The sequence below is a fragment of the Hemitrygon akajei genome, chromosome 15 (assembly GCF_048418815.1).
Source record: "Hemitrygon akajei chromosome 15, sHemAka1.3, whole genome shotgun sequence".
In the NCBI taxonomy this organism is placed as follows: domain Eukaryota; kingdom Metazoa; phylum Chordata; class Chondrichthyes; order Myliobatiformes; family Dasyatidae; genus Hemitrygon; species Hemitrygon akajei.
The window spans coordinates 4,222,762-4,245,577 of NC_133138.1; the positions used below are offsets into that span (position 1 = coordinate 4,222,762).

The 22,816-nt window shown below is 43.8% G+C and overlaps 1 protein-coding gene across 1 annotated transcript in view; it reads left to right on the plus strand.

Moving 5' to 3' along the window:
- Positions 1 to 21,972: 21,972 nt before the first annotated feature.
- The window catches only part of mgat4b (alpha-1,3-mannosyl-glycoprotein 4-beta-N-acetylglucosaminyltransferase B), a 275,855-nt gene continuing 275,011 nt past the window's right edge, over positions 21,973 to 22,816 (plus strand). Inside the window, exon 1 of the mRNA XM_073067080.1 lies at positions 21,973 to 22,184. Coding sequence (XP_072923181.1) covers positions 22,094 to 22,184 — 91 coding nt within the window. The 5' untranslated portion in view covers positions 21,973 to 22,093. The remainder of the gene's footprint in view (positions 22,185 to 22,816) is intronic.

A 22,816-nucleotide genomic window follows, 5' to 3' on the forward strand; every position in this document is an offset into this window, starting at 1 on the left:
CTGTAACGTTACCTCACAGCTCTTGAACTCAATTTCCTGACTAATGAGGCCAACACAACATACACCCCCTTAAACACCCTAACAACTTTGCCCAGCAATTTTGAGGGATTTATGGACCTGGACACCCAAGATCCCACTGTTCCTCTACACTGCTCAGAATCCTGCCATTAACTCTGTACTTCCTCCAAGTTCGACCTTCCAAAGCGTATTACTTCAGACTTGTCCAGATTGAACTCTGTCTGCCACATATCAACCCTGCTCTGCATCCTATCACTCCCATTGTAACCTACGACAACCTTCTACGTAGCTTATGGGCAGTTGCGACAAATTTTCCTTAAGTCAGTTTTCCAGACTTTTCTGAATCACTTTCTTAAGGTAGCTAAAGTTCGATGAGTTTGCATTTATGATGTAAGTGAAAATAATTAACTCAAAAAGTACTGTAGTCACATGACCTTGTGACTCAGTGTCAGCTGATTTGGTGAGTCTTTGCAAACAGTGTGCCTGTGTTGCTTTGAAAACAGATGATGTGATGGGGGCCCTTTAGGGGGTTTCAGGTCCCCAGTACATTCTGAATCACTGCTGACACACTACTGCTGATTCACTGTAGGCCCTATTTCAAGTGGAGACAATTATCATCTTCACAAGTCCAGGCACAAAGCATCAGCCGTCACAAGAAAAAACAAACTATTCACAACTCTTACATGAAAGAACACACTTAATAATGTCACACAAAATAATGTCAATTTTAGTCAGTGATCAGAGTGGTTACAGTGGCCACTGAGAATGCTGGTTGGTTCAAGAACTAAATGGTTGGAAGGGAAGTAGCTCTCCCTGAACCTACTGGTGTGGCTTCGGGCTTCTGTACCTCCTGCCCGATGGGAGCAGCGAGAAGTTGATGGGGATCTTTGAAGGTAGATGTTGCCTTCTTGAGGGAGTTCCTCCTGCAGATGCTACCGATGGTGGGGAGGGATGTTTCCGTGATGTATTGGGCTAAGTCCTCTATTCTCTGTAGCTTGTGAAGATTCCACTTCCTAGTTTCTTCATGTACATCGAAGCACACAGTGAAATGTGTCATTTGCATTAAAACCAACACAATGTAAGGATGTGTTGGAGGCCAACATAGCATGTCCACGATGTTCAGCAGACAGCAGGTCCCCCCCCCCCACACACACACACACACACTTCTTTAATCCCAGGACAGACCTCTAGTGGACACAGACCCAGCTTCTACCTCCTCAGTTTACTCATGGAGATTCCAGACTCAGTTCTGGCCAAAGGTCCTTGACTTCTGGGCTTGCACTTCAACCACTGGGCCTCGATCCTCATTCATTGCAAATAGTAATCACCTTTAGGCAGGCACTTCTGACTTCTCCCTTATCCTATCCTAAATCGAAGCAAGGAGGCGGAGAGTGAAGAAGTAAAGTCATCTCAGAGAGAAGCCATTTTTTCTTAACTGATCGAGGCAAAGAAGCTAGACTGTGCAGGCGCGTGACGTAGTGCGCCAAAGGTTTAAAAAAAGACCGCCATATACAGTGGCCATTATCGGAGTGGACTGAGTCGGAGTGGACTGAGTCGGAGTGGGACAGCTTTGGCTCAACAGGCTTTGGCGTGAACAGGCAGAGGTGAGGGTAGGTTCCGGTAAGTTTTGTTTCGTTTGTTTAGAGTAGAGAGAATGCCAGGCAAGATGTTGGAATGCTCCTCTTGCAGGATGTGGGAAGTCAGTGAGGCCTCGTTAGGGAACTGGAGCAGGAGCTGGATGACCTCCGGATCATTCAGGAGAATGAGAAGTTTATAGACAGTAGCTACAGGGAGGCAGTTACACCAAAGGAGCAGTGCACAGGTAATTGGGTTACCATCAGGCGAGGGAACGGGTAAAGGCAGGCAGAGCAGGGCTCCCCTGTGGCCATTCCCCTCAACAACAAGTATACCGATTTGGATACTGTTGGGGGGGAATGACTAACCCGGGACAAGCTGTGGAAGCCGGATCTCTGGCACTGAGTCTGGTTCTGCAGTGCAGAAGGGAGGGTGGAAGAAGAGGAGAGCGGTAGTGATAGGGGATTGATAGTTAGAGGTACAGACAGGAGGTTCCATGGTCACGACAGAGACTCCTGATTGGTTTGTTGCCTCCCGGGTGCCAGGGTCAGGGAGGTCTCTGATCACGTGCACAGCATTCTGAAATGGGAGGGTGAGCAGCCAGATGTCAATGTACACATCGGTACCAATGACGTAGGAAAAAAGAGTGAGGAGGTCCTGAAGAGAGAGTATAGAGAGCTTGGTAGGAAGATAAAAAGCAGGACCTCGAGGGTGGTAATCTCAGGATTGCTACCTGTGTCACATGCCAGTGAGGGTAAGAATAGGATGCTCTGGTGGATGAACACGTGGCTGAGGAACTGGTGTACAGGGCAGGGTTTCAGATTTCAGGATCATTGTGACCTCTTTTGGGGCAGGTGGGACCTGTACAAGAGAGACGGGTTACACCTGAACTACAGGGGGACCAATATCCTTGCAGGGAGCTTTGTTTGTGCTATTAGGAAGGGTTTAAACTAGATTTGCAGGGAGAGGGGAACCAGAGTGCCAGAGTAGATAGTGGAGCGGGGGTGAAAATAAATGATGTTAAAGTTTCATGCAAAGTCACAAATAGAAGGGTTGTGTCTGGTGGTAATAATTTTCTGAGGTGTGTCTATTTCAATGCGAGGAGTATTGTGGGGAAGGCTGATGAGCTGAGGGCGTGGATTGACACGTGGAATTATGACATTGCAGCCATTAGTGAAACTTGGCAACAGGAGGGGCAGGACTGGCAGCTTAATGTTCCAGGGTTCAGATGTTTCAGACGTGATGGAGGCAGAGGGATGAAGGGTGGGGGTGTTGGCATTGCTAGTCAGGGAAAATGTTAGACAGACAGACTGACAGACATACTTTATTGATCCCGAGGGAAATTGGGTTTCGTTACAGCCGCACCAACCAAGAATAGTGAAGAAATATAGCAATATAAAACCATAAATAATTAAATAATAAGTTAATCATGCCAAGTGAAAGTAAGTCCAGGACCAGCCTATTGGCTCAGGGTGTCTGATACTCCGAGGGAGGAGTTGTAAAGTTTGATGGCCACAGGTAGGAATGACTTCCTATGACGCTCAGTGTTACATCTCGGTGGAATGAGTCTCTGGCTGAATATACTCCTGTGCCTAACCAGTACATTATGGAGTGGATGGGAGTCATTGTCCAAGATGGCATGCAACTTGGACAGCATCCTCTTTTCAGACACCACCGTCAGAGAGTCCCGTTCCACACCCACAACATCACTGGCCTTATGAATAAGTTTGTTGATTCTGTTGGTGTCTGCTACCCTCAGCCTGCTGCCCCAGGACACAACAGCAAACATGATAGCACTGGCCACCACAGCCTCGTAGAACATCCTCAGCATTGTCCGGCAGATGATAAAGGACCTCAGTCTCCTCAGGAAATAGAGACGGCTCTGACCCTTCTTGTAGACAGCCTCAGTGTTCTTTGACCAGTCCAGTTGATTGTCCATTCATATCCCCAGGTATTTGTAATCCTCCACTATGTCCACACTCACCCCTTGGATGGAAACAGGGGTCACCGGTGCCTTAGCCCTCCTCAGGTCCACCACCAGCTCCTTAGTCTTTTTCACATTAAGCTGCAGATGATTCTGCTCACACCATGTGACAAAGTTTCCCACCATCGCCCTGTACTCAGCCTCATCTCCCTTGCTGATGCATCCAACTATGGCAGAGTCATCAGAAAACTTCTGAAGATGGCAAGACTCTGTGCAGTAGTTGAAGTCTAAGGTGTAGATGGTGAAGAGAAAGGGAGACAGGACAGTCCCCTGTGGAGCCCCAGTGCTGCTGACCACTCTGTCTGAAACACAGTGTTGCAAGCGCACGTACTGTGGTCTGCCAGTCAGGTAATCAATAATCCATGACACCAGGGAAGCATCCACCTGCATCACTGTCAGCTTCTCACCCAGCAGAGCAGGACGGATGGTGTTGAACGCACTGGAGAAGTCAAAAAACATGACCCTCACAGTGCTCGCTGGCTTGTCCAGGTGGGCGTAGACACGGTTCAGCAGGTAGACGATGACATCCTCAACTCCTAGTCAGGGCTGATAGGCGAACTGGAGGGGGTCTAAGTGTGGCCTAACCATAGGCTGGAGCCTGTTAATAGGTTAGTACTTTATTCCCCGGAGCGTAGAAGAATGAGGGGAGACTTGATAGAGGTATATAAAATTATGGTGGGTATAGATAGAGTGAATGCAAGCAGGCTTTTTCCATTGAGGCTATGGGAGAAAAAAACCAGAGGACATGGGTTAAGGGTGAAGGGGGAAAAGTTTAAAGGGAACATTGGGGGGGGGGCTTCTTCACACAGAGAGTGGTGGGAGTGTGGAATGAGCTGCCAGATGAAGTTGTAAATGCGGGCTCACTTTTAACATTTAAGAAAAATTTGGACAGATACATTGAGAGGTGTATGGAGGGATATGGTCCAGGTGCAGGTCAGTGGGACTAGGCAGAAAAATGGTTCGGCACAGCCAAGAAGGGCCATAAGGCCTGTTTCTGTGCTGTAATGTTCTGTGGTTCTATTGGTGTTATTGACTGGCACTGGGGATTAATAACTCAGCATTTTGAGGTTCGCACTGGCACTCAAGGAAGAGGGAGGGAGGGAGAGAGAGAGGGTATTCTGTTAAATCGATTAGAGACAATTGGACAGAGATACTTAAAGCTTAAAGATACTTAAAGATGTTGTTGGCCTTTCATTAGAATTCTGCATGATGAAGGCTGAACTTAACTGTGGTGCAGTAAACATTGTGACCAGATATCTAAATGGTAAAGGAATGCAAACCAATTTAGTGAAAATGTCTGGCAACAGAGGGTAAAGAGCTTCTGTAAACTTCTGATTCTAAATGGGGCGAATCTAGAAAAGCAACATGAAACTATCACATTCACTGACTCCCTAAGACATAAAGCAGAGACTAACAGTTAACTCTTGGAATTGGTTTATTAATGTCAGGTACTGAGGTTCAGTGAAGGGCTTGTCTTGCATGCTATGGAAACTTTAGAGTGGGTGCAGAGGAAATTTACCAGGATGCTGTCTGAATTAAAGAGCTCATTTTATGAGGATAGATTGAGTGAGCTAGGACTTTTTCTGTTTGGAGCAAAAGAGGATGAGAGGTGACTTAATAGAGTTGTAGAAGATAATGAGGAATAGATCAAGTGGACAGCCAGAGACTTTTCTCCGGAGTGTAAATGGCTAATACAAGAGGGTATTATTTTAAAGTAATTAGAGGAAAGTGAAGGTGTGGGGGGGGGGGGGGTGGTGTCAGAGGTAGGTTTTTCACACAGAGAGTGATGGGTGTGTGGAACATCCTTTCGGGGGTGGTGATAGAGGCAGTATCTCGAGGACATTTAAGAGACTCTTAGTTTAGCCAATGGATGTAAGGGAAATGGAAGGATATGGACATTGTGTAGGCAGAGGGGGTTAGTTAGGGATATTTAAGAGATTTAGGTGGATGATAGAAAAATGGGAGGCTATGTGGGAGGGAATTATCAGATTGATCTTAGAATAGGTTAAAGGGTCTGTACAACAGTGTGGGGCGAATAGCTGTGTGTGAAAATTCTCTACCCAGATCTGCCAAGCTGTCAGTTTATACACTGCTGTCAATGTGTTCCTGCTGCATCACAACAGTGGGCAGTCATCAAAAGTGCCCCTAAAATGGAAATGACAAGGGAGGCACTCCAGCGTTTTAACTTCCTTAGAATATTAAGGAGGATCAGCATATCACTGAACACTTACAAGTTTCTGCAGATGTACTATTGAAGATATTCTGACTGGTTGTATCTCCGTCTGGTATGGTAATTCAAATGTGCAGGATGCAAAAAGCTCCAGGGAGTAGTGGACTCTGCTCAACACATCGCAGGCACATCCCTCCCCATCACTGGTAGTATCTACAGGGGAGGCTACCTCAAGAAGGTAACATCCATCATCAAAGATCCCCACCATCTGAGCCAAGCCACCTTCTCACTGTTCCCCTCGTGCAGGGGATACAGAGCCTGAGATCCCTCACCATCGGGTTCAGGAACAGCTACTTCCCTTCAACCATTCAGTTCTTGAACCAGCCAGAATAACCCTAATCACCAGAGTTCAGCAACATTATGACCAGTTTAATCACTTTGCACCAAACTATTCTCAGGAATTATTCTCAGATCTCAGTGCTTTTTTAATAAAAATTGTGCATTATTTATACTTAATTTATGTTTTTCTAGTGAATGGTGTTCATTTGACGCTTCGAGAGCCTGTGATGCTGCTGTAAGTAAGTTTGTCATTGCACCTGTGTTCACGTGGATGTGTAGATGACAATAAGCCTCACTTTTGATGGTAGTGTAGTGGTCGGTGCAAGTCTTTACAGTGCCAGAGATCAGCAATTGGGGTTCAATTCCCACTGCTGTCTGTAAGCAGTTTGTGCGTTCTCCCTGTGAACATATGTGGGTTTCCTTCGAGTGCTCTGGTTTCCTCCCACAATCCAAAGTTAATAAGCGTGGGCATGCTATTTTGGCACCAGAACCATAGCAACATTTGCCTGCACCCCCAGCATATCCTCGGATTATGTTGATCATTGACACAAATGATGCATCTCACGGTATGTTTGATGTTTCAATGTACATGTGACAATTAAAGCTAAGCTTGTCTTTAAAAAGAATTCTTTGAAGGATATGATGTTCCCTTTTAAACAGAAACACTTGCAGTGACACAGACAGGACAGCAGGTGGTGCCAACTGCCAATGATATTGTGCACTTGACCACTTCCAAACCCATCTCGCTTTTCGTCCTGTACGCAAACACAGAAATGCTGGAGGAACTCAACAGGCCAGGAGGGAATTGGGCAGTCTCAGCCAAAAATGTTGACTGTCCATTTCCCCCCACAGATGCTGCCTGATCCTACAGAATGTAGTGGATACAAGGGAAAAGAAGATGGCAGCTAAACTAAATGAGTATTTTGCATCATTGTGGAAGGCACTAGCAGTGTGCCAGATGTTGAAGGGTGTGACGGAAGAGAAGTGGGTGCAGTTACTATTAAAAGGGAGAAGGTGCTCAAAAAGATGAAAGACCTAAGGGTACTTAAGTCATCCAGACCAGATGAACTGCACTAGGGTTCTGAAAGAGGTAGCAGTAGAGATTGTGGAGGCATTAGAAATAATCTTTCAAAAATCATAGGCCTCTGGAAATTTGCAAATGTTATTGCACTCTTTAAGAAAGGAGGAAGGTAGCAGAAAGGAAATTTTAGACTAGTCAGCCTGACCTCAGTGGGAAGATATTGGAGACAATTGTTAAGGACAAGGTTATGGAGTACTGGAGAACAAGGTAGGCCAAAGTCAGCATAGATTCCTTAAGGGAAAATCTTATCTGACAAACCTGTTGTAATTCTTTGAGGAGATTACAGATAGGATAGATAAGGGGGATACAGTGGATGTTGTACATTTGGACTTTCAGAAGGCCTTTGACAAGGTGCCACACATGAGGCTGCTTACCAAGGTAAGAGCCCATGGTATTACAGGAAAGTTATTAACATGGTTAGAGCATTGGCTGATTGGTAGGAGGCAGCAAGTGGGAATAAAAGGATTCTTTTCCGGTTGGCTGCCAGTGACTAATGGTGTTCCACAGGGGTTGGTGTTGGGACCACTTCTTTTTATGCTGTATATCAATGACTTAGATAATGGAATAGATGGCTTTGTTGTCAAGTATGCAGATGATTCGAAGATTGGTGGAGGGACTGTTGGTGTCAGGGAAACAGGTAGGCTGCAGAAGGTAGACAGATTGGAAGAATGGGCAAGAAAGGGGCAAATGAAATATAATGTTAAATGCATGGTTATGCACTTTGGTTGTAGAAATAAATGTGCAAACTATTTTCTTGATGGGAAGAAAATCCAAAAATCTGAAATGCAAAGGAACTTGGACATTCTTGTGCAGCACACCATAAAGGTTAACTTGGAGGTAGAGTTGGTAGTGAGGAAGGCAAATGCAATGTTAGCATTCATTTCAAGAGGTCGAGAATGCAAGAGCAGGGATGTGATGCTGAGGCTTTATAAGGCACTGGTGAGGCCTCACACATTGAGTATTGTGAACAGTTTTGGGCTCCTCATCCAAGAAAAGATGTGCTGGCATTGGAGAGGGTTCAGAAAAGGTTCACAAGGATGATTCTGGGAATTAAAGGGTTACCATATGAGGAACATTTGATGGCTCTGGACCTGTACTCTCTAGAATTTAGAAGAGTAGTGGAGGATCTCATTGAAACTTTTTAAATGTTGAAAGGCCTAGACAGAGTAGATGTAAAGGTGTTGCCCATAGTGGGTTAGTCTACATCAAGAAGGCACAGCCTCAGAATAGAGGGGTATCCATTTAAAACAGAGATGTGGAGAAATTTCTTTAGCCAGAGGGTGGTGAATTTATTACCACAGGCAGTTGTGGAGGCCAGGTTGTTGGATGTATTTAAGGCAGAGATTGATAGGTTCTTGATTGACCATGGTATCAAAGGTTACATGGAGAAGGCTGGGGAGTGAGGCTGAGGAGGAAAACAAGGGATCAGTCATGATTGAATGGTGAAGCAGGCTTGATGGGCCAAAAGGCCTAATTCTGCTCCTATGTCTTATGGTCTTAAATGAAGTTCAGAGTTGTATACTGTGACATATATGTACTTTGATAATAAATTTACTTTGAACTTTGACCTGGTGAGTTCCTCCAGCATTTTGTGTGTGTTGCTCCAGATTTCTAGCATCTGCCAGAGGCTTTCCTCATCTCCTGCAACATCTGTACCCCTCTGATCAATTCTCCTTTATAGTGCATACAGTAAAGATACAGGCACTTCAGCGCATTTCCTGGTTCACTATTTATTTTTAATTTTATTTTCATGTTTGTACTTTTATGCCACAGTAAAGCACTTTGAATTACATCATCAGCATGAAATGTGCTTTATAAATTAAGTTATTATTATTATCATCATTATCTAATTTGTGCAAAACTGTTATTCTGCCTAGTCCATCGACCTGCACCTGGATCATAGCCCTCCACTACACTTCCATCCAGGTACTTATCCAAACTTCTCGGAAGTGTTGAAATCAAAACCCACATGCACCATTTGTACTGGCAGCTCATTCCACACTCTCACCACCCTCTGAATGTAGAAGTTCCCCTCACACATTTCACCTTTCACTCTGAACCTACAGTATGACCTCTAGTTGTAATCTCATCCCACCTGAGGGGATAAAGTGTGCATACCCTCATCATTTTGTGTACATCTCCATTCCCTAACCCGAATCCGGTTTCTTCTTTCCTACCTCACACCTTCTGGTTGGATTTATTAATAGTTGTGACGCAATAAATGCTCGAGTAAATGTTTGCACGAGTTCTACAACAGCAGCTGAATGTTCCTTACAGCACGGAGTTCAGTGCTGTAATCTGGACTGCCCAGCCTGTGTTACACTCTGAGACACCCTCCTAAATCTCAAGAACACTCAAGTTCCAGATTTATTTATTCAAGATTTTCAGTAGTGGTTGTCCATCATCTGACAATGACAAGGAACCTGTGCAGGCGAATTTTTAAAGCTGTTAAACTGGGGCAGTCCACTTTCTCAACCTTGGAAGCCTGGGTCCACTGGTACAAGTAGTTGTCATATCTGGGGTGTTCCTTAATTGGAATGGATTACCATGACATCTGAGCCACGTCATGCCCTTTGCTCTCCATGAAGTGTTGCAGAACCACTTTCCTGGGCATTGGATCTCACGGTAGATTACATCTGCCCTGTCTGACGGAGCTGACTTTGCAGGCATATCTCTATCTCACCGTGGTATGAGGCCCACTGGCTACTCTCAGTACGCAAGTGTAAAGGAGAACAAAATGATTGTTACTTCAGATCTCATGCGGCATAAAAAGAACACAATAAGCACAATAAGATAAAGGTAAAAGCATTCCTATAAAACACAATGTAGAAGTAACTGCTGAGCGTGGCTGTATAAACATACTATTAATTTACATACATGCACTGACTGTATATGTATATAGCCTGACTGTATCCACTCTGTTGTATGGACATAAAAACATGGTGTGTGTGTGTGTGTGTGTGTGTGTGTGTGTGTGTGTGTGTGTGTGTGTGTGTGTGTGTGTGTGTGTGTGTGTGTGTGTGTGTGTGTGTGTGTGTGTGTGTGTGTGTGTGTGTGTGTGTGTGTGTGTGTGTGTGTGTGTGTGTGTGTGTGTGTGTGTGTGTGTGTCTATCTGACAGGAATGATAAACTGACAGAATTCCTCTTGGCAAGAGCAACTCTTCAGCAGGGCAAATGGATGTTACATGCCCATCAAAACAAATGCTTGGTTTAACAACCAACACACCAGAGGTTGTGCTGTGGACAGCCCACAAGTGTCACCACACATTCCAATGCCAGCATATCAAGCCCACAATGGTTGGCAGAACAACATAAAGCACAACAAACAACAAAGCAACAGCAGCGAAATAAACCCCTTTCCTCCCTCTAACCCCCTTCAGCCCCAGGACAGGCCTCCAGTCGACCCAGACTCAGGTTCACAGACACTGGGCTTCAATTTCCCCAGCGGACATGCAGTGATTTGCAGATGTGAGGGCTCCTGCAGTTGGGCTTTGACTTCCAGTCTTCTGATCAACCCTTGTTGCTCAATCTTCAGAAAACAACCCAAGTTTGTCCAATCTCTCGTCCTCTAAACCAGGCAACATTCTGGTAAATCTCTTCTGCACCCTCTCTACTTCCTTCCTATGATGGGGCGGCCAGAAATGTACGCAATACTCCTGATGCAGCCTAACTAGCATTTTATAAAGCTGCAACATAATTTTCTGATCTTTGAATTCCGTGCCTCAAATAACAAAGGCAAGCATGTCATATGCCTTCTTAACCACCCGTTCAATTTTGTAGCCTCTTTCAGGGAGCTATGAACTTCAAGATCCCTCTGCTCATGAACACCGTTAATAGTGTACGGCTCTTTACATTTGACCTACCCTGTCTTTGTATGCCCACAGACTTAGCCACAAAAGCAATCAATTTGTAAAGACATAGCAGGAGATGGCTGCAGCAAGTACAGAGACTGCTGAGGAGCGAAGAAACAAAGGTGATACGGATAGTAACTTGGACCAATGTTCACATTACATGTGGACCAGAGAATTGTTTTCATTTTATAATCCTGCTCAAGATCTCAGGATGATTTCTGTTGATCACTTAAATTTAAACAACCTCCCTCAAAAGATAATTGGCAGGTCAGCTTTTTTGAGCTACACTCCCAAACTGTGGAATTCAATATCTAAAACAATCAGGGGTGCAGACTCAGTTGACTCTGATTTCTCATTTTATTTTCCAGTCCTGATGAAGGGTCGGCCTGAAGTGTTGACTGTTCATTCCTTTCTGTAGATGCTGCCTGACTTGTTGAGTTCCTCCAGCATTTTGTGTGTGTTGCTCTGGTTTCCTAGCATCTGCAGATTTTCTCGTGTTGTGACACTTTTAAACAGCAACTCAGAACCAATTTATTTAACCTTGCTTTTAACAAATATCTTTTATCTTTTATTTTCAGATATTCCTGTGCTGTACTTTTCTATGACTCTATGACTCTATATGCCATGAAATTTGTTGCTTTGTAGCAGCAGTACATTGCAAGACATAAAAGTTACAAAACTAAATCATACAAAGACAGATAATGAGGGAGTGTTGATAGAACATTCAGAAATCTGTTCCTGAATTATTGAGTGGGGGTCCTCAGATTCCTGTGCCTCTGCCTAATGGTAGTAATGAGAAGAGGGCATGTCCTGGATACGAGGGTCCTTAATGATGGATGTCGCCTTTTTGAGGCATTGCCCCTTGGGAATGTCCTTAATGGGGGGAGCCTTGTGCCCGTGTTGGAGCTGGCTGAGTTTACAACCCTTTGCAGCCTCTTGCAGTCCTGAGCATAGGAGCCTCCATACAGTTGGTGAAGAAATTAGTCAGAATGAGAAAATTCTATCCAGGTAGCCTCCAATCTGACGCACGAACATTGATTACTCATTGAACATTGAATAACTTCCAGTAATTCTTCCCCTCCCTTCTCCCTTTTTCTATTCACCATTCTGGTTCCTCTCTTACTCCTTCTCTTCTTACCTGCCCATCACTCCCTCTGGTTCTCCTCCTCCTTCCCTGTCTCCCATGGCCCACTCTCCTCTCCTATCAGATTCCTTCTTCTTCAGCCCTTTACTTTTTACATTTATCATCTCCCCCCTCACTCACCTTCCCTCTCACCTGGCCTCACCTATCACCTTCCAGCTTGTACTCTTACCTCTCCTCCACCATCTTGTTCTGGCTTCTGCCCCTTCCTTTGCAGTCTTGATAAATGTGACAGTTTATTCCTCTCCATAGATGCTGCCTGACCTGCTGAGTTCCTCCAGCATTTTGTGTGTCTTGCTCAGAATTTCCAGCCTTTGCAGAATTCCTTGGACATATCATGAGAAATATCCCAGTCAGCACCATGTTAATGGAGATCTTTGAGGTGATGCACCAGAGGGAGGTTTTTCTTGGAGGAAGGAATATTCTCACCTTGCCTGACTCATCAGCCCCATCTGTGCTCCAGATGAACTTGTCCAAGGTCATCAGGCCATAGAGCACTACATCACAGAAACAGGTCTTTTGGCCCATCTAGTCTGTACCATTACATTATTCTGCCTAGTCTCATTGACCTGCACCTAGACCATACTCTCCCATCCAAATACTTATCCAAATTTCTCTTCAGTGTTGAAATCAAACCCACATCCACCACTTGTGCTGGCAGCTCGTTCCACACTCTCACCACCCCGAGTGAAGATGATCCCCCCAGGTGCCACTTAAATATTTCACCTTTCACCCTTAACCTATAACCTCTATTTCTAATCTAACCCAATCTCAGTGGAAAAAGCCTTCTTGCATTTACCCTATTGATACCCCTCATTCTCCTATGCTCCAGGGAATAATGTCAATCTATGCCGATAACTCAAGTCTCCACAGCCACCAGAGGGAGCTAGTCTCCGACCTTTGGTCTGCCCGGGAGGGGGCTGGATTCTTTTGGTTTCATCTGCCTTCTCAAACCCGCTGCCTTGCCGACACAATTTTTGCTTGAAAAGCTCATGGGCTGGAGATTCCTTTGAAAATAGCATAGGCCATGTACCCAGGCTTTCAGTTGGAAATAACAGGGGAAGTGGGTCTGGTGTTCAAGTCCTGGAAACAAGGATTTTGTCAGGAAGTAGAGGACCTGAGTTATCAAGAAAGGTTAAATAAGTTAGGACTTTATTCCCTGGAGTGTAGAGATTGAGGGGAGATTTGATAGGTATACAAAATTATGAGTGGTGGCAAGCAGGCTTTTTCTACTCAAGTTGGGTGAGAGTAGAACAAGAGGCCATGGGTAAAAGGTGAAATGTTTAAGAAGAACACAAGGGGTAATTTGCCTTGGATGCGGTTTCAATTTCAATATTTAAGAGTAATTTGGATAGTTATACAGATGGGATAGGCACCACAAGGGATAAATGCCATCCTTGACAGAGATGGGAACCTTTCAATTTAACTTAGTTAGTGATTGTGTCCATCACTGTTATTGTCTACTGTGTTTGCTGGAGTATTGAAGAATGAAATTTATTTTAAAAAGTTTTTGGGGATGTATGAGATGTCCAGGGAGGGGTAGCAACTCTGGTAAAGAGGCTTGTTCTACCCAGTCTAGGACAGCACGTTCACCTTTGGCCCCTACCGGACACTCAGCTCTCACCTGTAGCTCCAAGAGGCTGTTAGCATGTGATGGCAGCCACAGCCCAGTACACCACTTCAACAGATGAGCTAAACCAGATGAAGGTCTCATTCCCCAGTGAAATATTTGTCCTAGTATATGAAGGCAACTCCAGTGGACTGGGTTAATAAGGTCTACAATGAGATCCAACAGCCAGGAAGGTGGTTCTGCTATGCTTTGTGGAGAGCGAAGGGCATGATGAGGCACAGAAGTAGTCATGGTCATCTACTGCAACCAAGGAAGACCCAGTTGTGACATCCACTTGTACCACTGGACCTGGGCTTCTGAGGTCAACAGAGTGGAATTGCTTCAGTGCCAAACAAGGGAAACTCTGCAGATGCTGGAAATCCAAACACACAAAATGCTAGAGGAACTCAGCAGGCCAGGCAGCATCTATGGAAAAAAAACACTGTTGATGTTTCATGCAATGGTTTTGTCACTTTAAAAACTCTGTCGCGTAGACTTATTGTCATCATTGGATATGACAGACTACCACTATTTTTGTAAAAAAAAAGCAGATGACTTCAACTACAGTTCCACTTTAAGATGAGACAGTGTGTAAGGTGGATACCATGCCTATAACTATGTTATTTAACCTGTCAGAGGTGTCATCCCCAAGTCCTCCACTATGAACAACAGGGGAGGAGTTGACCAGAAAGTGAACTGGACCAACAATGTAAATACTCTGACTACAAAAGTGAGCCAGTGGTAAATCATTCCCTCAAAGTTCAGAGTAAATTTAATGCCAAAGTACATATACTGCATGTTACCTTATACAACCCCGAGATTCATTTTCTTGTGGCCATTCACAGTAAATACAAAGAAACACAATAAAATCAATGAAAAACCATACCCAACAGGACAACAGGAATCAGAATCAGGTTTAATATCATTGGCATATGTTGTGAAATATGTTGTTTTGAGGCAGCAAGTAGTACATTGCAATACATAATAATAAAAACCATGAATTGCAATAAGAAATATATATATATAAAAAAAGAGAATTAAATTAAATAAGCAGTGCAAAAATAGAGGGAAAAATACTGTGGTAGTATTCGTGGGTTTATTGTCCATTCAGAGATGTGATGGTGGAGGGGAAGAAGTTGTTCCTGAAACATTGAGTGTGTGTCTTCAGACTTCTGCATCTCCTAGTAGCAATTAGAAGAGGGCATGTCCTGGGCGGTATATAAAAGAGAACAGACTGCAAATGTAGAACTGAAAAAAACAAGCAATAACTATCAAGAACATGAGATGAAGAGTCCTTGAAAGTGAGTCCCTATGTTGTAGGAACACTTCAGCGTTGGGGTGAGTGAAGCTATCCCCTCTGGTTCAAGAGCTTGATGGTTGAGGGGTAATAACTATTCCTGAACCTGGTGGTGTAGGACTTGAGACTGCTGAACCTCTTTCCTGATGGCAACAGCAAGAAGAGAGCATGGCCTGGATGGTGAGGGTCCTTGATGATGGATGACACTTTCTTGCAACAATGCTCCGTGGGGAGTTATTTATCTGTGGTGACCTGGGACCTCCTGATGGAATTCCTGACACTGCAGGTCTTTTAAATGATAAGTTAAGCATAAATAGGAACAGGAGTCAGCTATCTGGGCCCTTGGGTCTGCTCCACCATTCAATAAGATCACAGATGAACTGGCTGTTTCCCCATAACCCTTAATTCCCCTACTATGCAAAATTCTATCTAAGTATGCCTTAAATATACATTCAATGGCCACTTTATTAGAAGTTCTTGTATACCTGCTTGTTAAAGCAAATATCTAATCACCCAATCATGTGGCAGCAACTCAATGCATAAAAGCACGCTGACATCGTCAAGAGGTTCAGTTGTTGTTCAGGCCACACATCAGCATGGGAAAGAATTTGTTTGACTATGTTGGTGCCAGACGGGGCAGTTTGAGTATCTCAGAAACTACTGATCCCCTGGGATTATCATGTATAACATTCTCTAGAATTTACAGAGAATGTGGCAAAAAAACAAAAACAAAAAAATCCAGTGGGTGAAAACATCTTTTTAATGAGAGAGGTCAGAGGACAAAGACCAGACTGGTTCAAGCTGATAGGAAGGCAACAGTAACTTAAATAACAAAATGCTACAGAAGATTATCTCTGAATGCACATATAGAACCTTGAAGTGGATGGGCTACAGCAGCTGAAGACCACAAAACTACATTAGTGGCCACTTTATTAGGTACAGGAGATACCTAATAAAGTGACCACTGAGGGTATTTAATGAGGTAGCCTCTACTGCTTCCCTGGGATACAGAATTACACAGATTCACTCCCCTTTGGGAAAATCAGTTCCTCCTCATCTCCATCCTAAATCTATTCCAAATCTCAAGGCTATGTTCTGATCTCACTTATCAGTGGAAACAACTTTTCTTAATATCAGGGTTTCTTTGTTAATTAAAGTCAACTGACAGCTTGATTAATGTGTGGTGTGATATTTTGAACTTGATATGGAATTTATAATTGCTTTGATTAGTTCTGAGAGACTTCGTCAATACAAACCATCATGAAAAGTTGAGTTAGGTACATAGTTCTTTTTCTGACATAGTTGAAGGGATTATCTAATGAAACACAAGTCTGATGATTCTCTGAATCTGCTGATCCCTAGTGGGATATAAAGACAAGTACAGACTCGGCTCATATTTCCTTAAATAGAAGATTAATGGATAATCTAATTGAAGTGTTTAAGATGATTAAAGGAGCTGATAGGACAGATAGGAGCAGTTTCCTCTGCTGAGAGAATCCAGAACAAATGAAACTGCAGAGAGTTGTGGATACAGCTCAGCACATCACAGGAACCAGTCTCCCCTCTATGGACTCTGTCTATACTTCTTGCTGCCTCAGTAAAGCAGCTATTTTAATCCAAGATCTCACCACCCCAGACATTCTCTCTTCTTCCCTTCCTAACAGACAGAAGATACAAAACCTTAAAAGTGCATATCACCAGGCTCAAGGACAGCTTTTACCCTACTGATATCAATCTATGAATGGTTCTTTCAGTTATACATTAAGATGGACTCTAGACCTCACAATCTACCTCGTAAACATCTTGCACCTTATCACCTGCACTTTTTCTGTAGCTGTTACAATTTATTCTGCATTCTGTTATTGTTTTACCATTGTTCTAACTCAACGCACTGTGTAATGATTTGATCTATATGAACAACATCCAAGACAAACTTTTCACTGTATCTGTACATGTGACCATAATAAGCAATTCCAATTCCAACTACGATCAGCACCACAAGGGTCTAAACATTTCCATTAATTGTTTCAGGGTCATCAAGTTCCACACCATCATCATCAGGGTATCACTCTGACCAGAACCTTAACTGCAGCAACCAACATTCAGTGAGCACAAGGCAGTTCAGAGCCGGGAGGCTTCATTTGTAAAAGCATGGTTAACGCAGCTTCATGCTCCTGGATGTTAACATCTCAGATGAGCTGTCCTGGGCCCAGCACATTGACCCAAACCTTTAGATGATGTGCCAGTGCCTCTACTTTCTTAGAAGCCTGAGGAGATTTGGCATGTCACTTCATCGTCAAAATGCTGCAGACAGCTCCATCATGGACATATCTTCAAAAGGTGATGTCCCAAGAAGGAAGCATCATTCATGACGGACTCCTGTCACCTAGGACAAGCCCTGTTCTCATTACTACCTTTAGAGAGAAGGTATAGAAGCTGAGGATACACACTCAATGATTCAGAAACAGCTTCTTCCCTTCCTGTCTGACAGTTTTCACTACTGCCAGTCATATAAATCCTGGGAGACTCAATGCACTCAGATGTACAAGGACTCTTCATTGCTGTTTCCATGACAATTTTGTTTTACCAGTCAGGATTGTTAGCCTGGAGCTGAACCCCCGAACCTGGAGGACCAGTGGACCACTCTTCACCAGGGCTCTACCCTCTGACCTGTTTAGCATGGGTAACCCTATCAAGAGCCAAAGCATAAAGCCCTAACTCCAGCCAGCACAGCTCTCCAGGTCATTGAGGCACACAGACCTCCAAACCCAATGATAAGGCCATCCTTGGAGGTCATGAACAATACCTCACTATTTTTGATCTCTTTTTGCATTACTTATATATATATACATACACACACACACATACATATTCTTATTGTAATTTTAGGTAATTTTTATGTGCTGCACTATAGCGCTGCTGCAAAACAACAAATTTCACGACATTCAGTATGTCAGTGATAATAAACTGGATTCTGATTTTCTAACAAACCTCTTCATTTACAGATCACCATTGAAAGTATCCTGACTCGTATCATAGCCTCGTACAGCAATTGCAATGCACAGGAAAACAAGATGCCGTAGAGAGTAGTGGACACAGTCTGTCCATCACAGGCAGAGCCCTCCACACTGCTGATAGCATCTACATGATGCTCTGTTTGGAGAAGAGAACATCTATTAGCAAGGACCCCACCATCTGGATCCTGCCCTCTTCTCACTGCTACTGTGAGGCAGCAGGTACAGAAGCCTCAGTTCCCACACCACCAGGTTCAGGAAGAGCTATTTTCCTACAACCACCATGACAATGTTTGTTTTTGCACTAACCTGTCTTGTTTTACACAGTCCATTTCTTCACTGTTGTGTATAATGTATGTTCTGTGTATTGCCTAACTCTACGCCCCTGTAAGTAAGTACTTTTTGTACCTGTATGGCAAAGGAGTGTGTATGACAATAAACTCAACTTGACTACTGAAGGAATATAAGCTTTTATCTGTTAAAGGCAAACAGTTTTAGATTAACTGGACTAACTTCTTTTTGGAACAACATTGAAGGGGACACATTCAGATGAATTTATTTATCACAGGTATTTTGAAACATACAGTGATATGCAGTGTTTGTGTTAACAACCAACACAACCTAGGGATGAGCTGGGGGCAGCCCACAAGTGTTGCCACACATTCCAGTGCCATATAGCATGCCCACAATGCTCGGCAGAACAACATAGAACATAACAAAACAACAGCAAAACTGAATGTGCACCAAGACACATCTGAGATCAACAAACTACCCCTTTAATCTTCCAAACATTGTGAGCCAGTTAGATATTTCTAAAAAGTACATCTAGTTATACTAATTGCCAATATGATAAATTGTAACCTTCAATGCTGACATACAGTTTGATAAATCACCCTGAAAGATAGAAGTTCATTAGGTGTCATGGTAAAGAAATCAAAGGCAGCTGTCTTTGATTGATTTAATTATCGATTTCATTCATTAGAAAATGCAGTGGGTAAACTTACAATCTGCTCATTTTCTCAGAGCTATTTATGTGAGCTTACCATATACAAATGACAATTGTATTTCCTTGTTATAACAATAGTGATGATTCTTTAGGAACTATTTCCTAGGCTGAAATGTCATTTGGGACATTGAGAATATAACAGACATGCAGAAATTAAAGCTTACCTTTTTTCGAATTGTTTGTGTAACCAAGTACTGGAAATTCAATACATGGTAGTATAATGGTTAATGTAATGCTATTACAGCACCAGTGATCTGGGTTGAATACCCGCCGGTATTTGTAAGGAGTTTGTTCATTTTCCCCGTAACCACGTGGGTTTCCTACTGGTATTCCGGTTTCTTCGCACATTCCAAAGATGTACAGGTTAGGATTGGTATGTTATGAGTATGCTACGTTGGCACCAGTACACTTGCAGATGCCCCCAGTGCTTCCTTGGATTGTGTTGGTTGTTGACTGTATGCTTTGATAAAGATAATCCTTAAATTATATAAAGTGAACAAAGAAATGTGAATGGATGGAGGATGAGGGTAAGAAGGAGAAAAAAACAGAAAAGATTCAAAATTGAAACTTAACTTCTTTAAATATCTCCAATAGTTTTAAAAAGATTAAGACACAAGATTTTATACATTTATGATGTATGGGTTTGTTTGTTAATGATTAATATATTGAAAAGTTCTCTTCTAGTAAAGTGGACAAAACAAACTTACCTTTTTGAGTATATGCAGAAGAGTTCCCCTGAATATGTGGTGAAGTCTCACACTTTATGTACGATTGTTACTAAATTTTTCTATTTCAGGTGCTCGGCAACTGAGATATTGACTTTGGCATTGAAGTGTGTCCATGCAGCGGGCAGCTCCACCATTCCATCATGGTTAATTTATTATCTTTATCAATCCCATTCTCCACCCACTGCAGGAAACATCCACTTTATCTTGCCTTTCAATATTCAATAGGTTTCAATGAGATTCCCCCTCATTCTTCCAAACTCCAGTGAGTACAGGCCCCAGGGCCATCAAACACTCCTCATAGGTTAATCCTTTCATTTCCAGGACCATTCTTGTTCAAACTTCAAAGTAAATTTATTACCAAAGTACATACACAGTATGTTACCATATACAACCCTGAAATTCATTTTCTTGCTGGAATAACCATAATAGAATCAACAAAAAACCATACCAACTGGGCATTCAACCAGTGTGCAAAAGACAACAAATAAATAAGCGATAAATATTGAGAAAATGGGATGAAAAGTCCTTGAAAGCAAGTCCATAGGTGTTAGAACAGTTCAGTGTTGGGGCAAGTGAAATTGAAAGAAGTTATCACGGATTTTGGCACTTTGGACTTTGGAAGTTGGCAAGGACTAGAAGGGCCGGGATGGCCTGTTTCCGTGCTGTAATTGTTATATGGTTATCCTCTTTGGTTCAAAAGCCTGATGGTTGAGGGGTAATAACTCTTCCCAAACCTGGAGGTGTGAGTCCTGAGGCTCCTGTACCTTCTTCCTGATGGCAGCTGCGAGAAGAGAGTATGACCTGGGTGGTGGAGGTCTCTGATGATGGATGCTGCTTTCCTGCAACAATGCAGCATTTATTTTGGTAGAAAGAATAAAGGCATAAACTATTTTCTAAATGGGGAGCAAATTCAGAAAGGGACTTTTGAGTCCTCCGTAAGATTCATTAAAGATTAACTTACAGGTTGAGTCAGTGATAAAGGAAGGCAAATGCAATGCTAACATTAATTTCCAGAGGTCTAGAATATAAAAGCAAGGATGTAATGTAGAGATTTTTATAAGGTATAGGTCAGACCACACGGGGTATTGCGAGCAGTTTTGGATTCCATATCTAAGAAAGGATGTGTTGACATTGGAGTAGTTCCAGAGGAGGTTCACCAGAATGACCCCAGGAATGGAAGGGTTAATGTATGAGGAGCATTTGATGGCTCAAGGAGTTGAGAAGAATGGGTGGAGGGGGGGAGGAATCTTACTGAAATCTACTGAATATTGAAAGGCCTATATAGAGTGGATGTGGACAGGATATCTCTTATAGTGGGGAACTCTAGGACCAGAAGGCACAGCCTCAGAATAGAAGGATAATGTATTCTTTCAGGACAGAGATGAGGAGGGATTTCCACTCTGTGTAAATCATTGCCACAGACGGATGTTGACGTCATGCCATTGGGTACATTTAAAGTGAAGTTTGATTGCTTCTTGATAAGTAAGGGCTTCAAGAAGGAAGGAGAATAGGGTTGAAAGGGAAAATCAATTAACCATAATGGTATTGTGGAGCAGACTCAGAGCTGAGGCACCAGTGAACATATTATTAAAGAATGGTTCAATGGTGAGTACTCCCGGCGTTCAATGCAGTCCCAAGGGAATCAGGTATGTGGGCAAGTTAGGGGACAGCTACGGATGAATCACTTCGCACTCTATTTTTTCCCCTGAAAGACACTAGAGATACAAACTTATCTGTTTTAATTTCTCCAAATACATCCCAACAAGTATTAGGTAAAAAATTGGACGTTTTAACAAAAATAAATGCAAGTCCCTTCGTTCGGCCAAACTTCCAGCCATCAGCTTTGGTTGCCATGGATACTCCTGGGACACTGGCCATGCAGCATTAACACCATAATCATCAAAAAGATGTGATATGCAATTATTTTCAATCATTTACTTAACTCACAACACATACAGTTTCTAAATACTATGTTTTAATCCCAGTATCTTTTCATGGGTCTTCAGCAATAAAAATGATATATTTCGACCGACCGAGCGACCACCAACCGCAAAATTAAAGACTTACCTATCTGGGTTGGATATTCTTCCGCAGTGTGACAGGGAGACGCATGCGTCATCTGGCCGGTGCGCCGCTGCCGACTAGCGTAGGAGACATCCGCGTGAGGATGTAGTGCGTATGAGGCGGAGTGGCTGGCGCGGTCCCAGTGAGAGAGGCTGGAAGGCGCCTGCTAGAGAATATATACAATAATAAACCATCATAATAATGTCTGCCCGGTGAGATGAGGCTCCGAAATGGGACTGTTCTGACGGCTGTGGTCTTGTGCAGCGTGGTTTCGGTGAGCTGGTACGCGGCGTTCTCCGCTCAGAAAGGTGAGAGACCCTCTGAGGGGAGATGGGAGTCAACGAGGGCCCGCCCGCTTGCGTGGCTGGCTGGGGGCATCCACCCCGCTCCTATCACCTACTCTACCCCTCTCCCCATCATCTACCCGTCTGTGACCCAGCACCGGCTCCCCATCCCTCCCATCATCTACCCCTCCCCTCTCCCCACCATCTACCCCTCCCTTCTCCCCATCATCTACCCCTCCGTGACCCATTACCGGCTCCCCATCCCTCATCACCTGCTGGCTGGGGGCATCCACCCCTCTGCCCATCACCTACCTCTGTCATTACCCACCCTGTCCCTGACCCAGTACCACCTCGCTGTCCATCTCCCCTCGGTCTGACCTGGCACATCCTCCCGCCGATACCCCGTCCTGCCCCTGTTCGTCACTCATTCCCTGCCGATCTCCCTGGGCTATTCCAGCCTGGGTTTATCCCTGGGCTGCGGGATACTCTCAGCCGGCGGTAGCAGGGAGACGGAGCGAGCGCCAGGCTCTGTGTTCTTTGGGCTCTCCTCCTCTCTCACCCCCTGTAGCCATGTTACTGTCTCGGCCGATGGGCTGCTGGCTCGTCCGCTCGTCAGGGGAGCGAATTGCAGAGTTCCCAAAACTGGTTTTCGTATT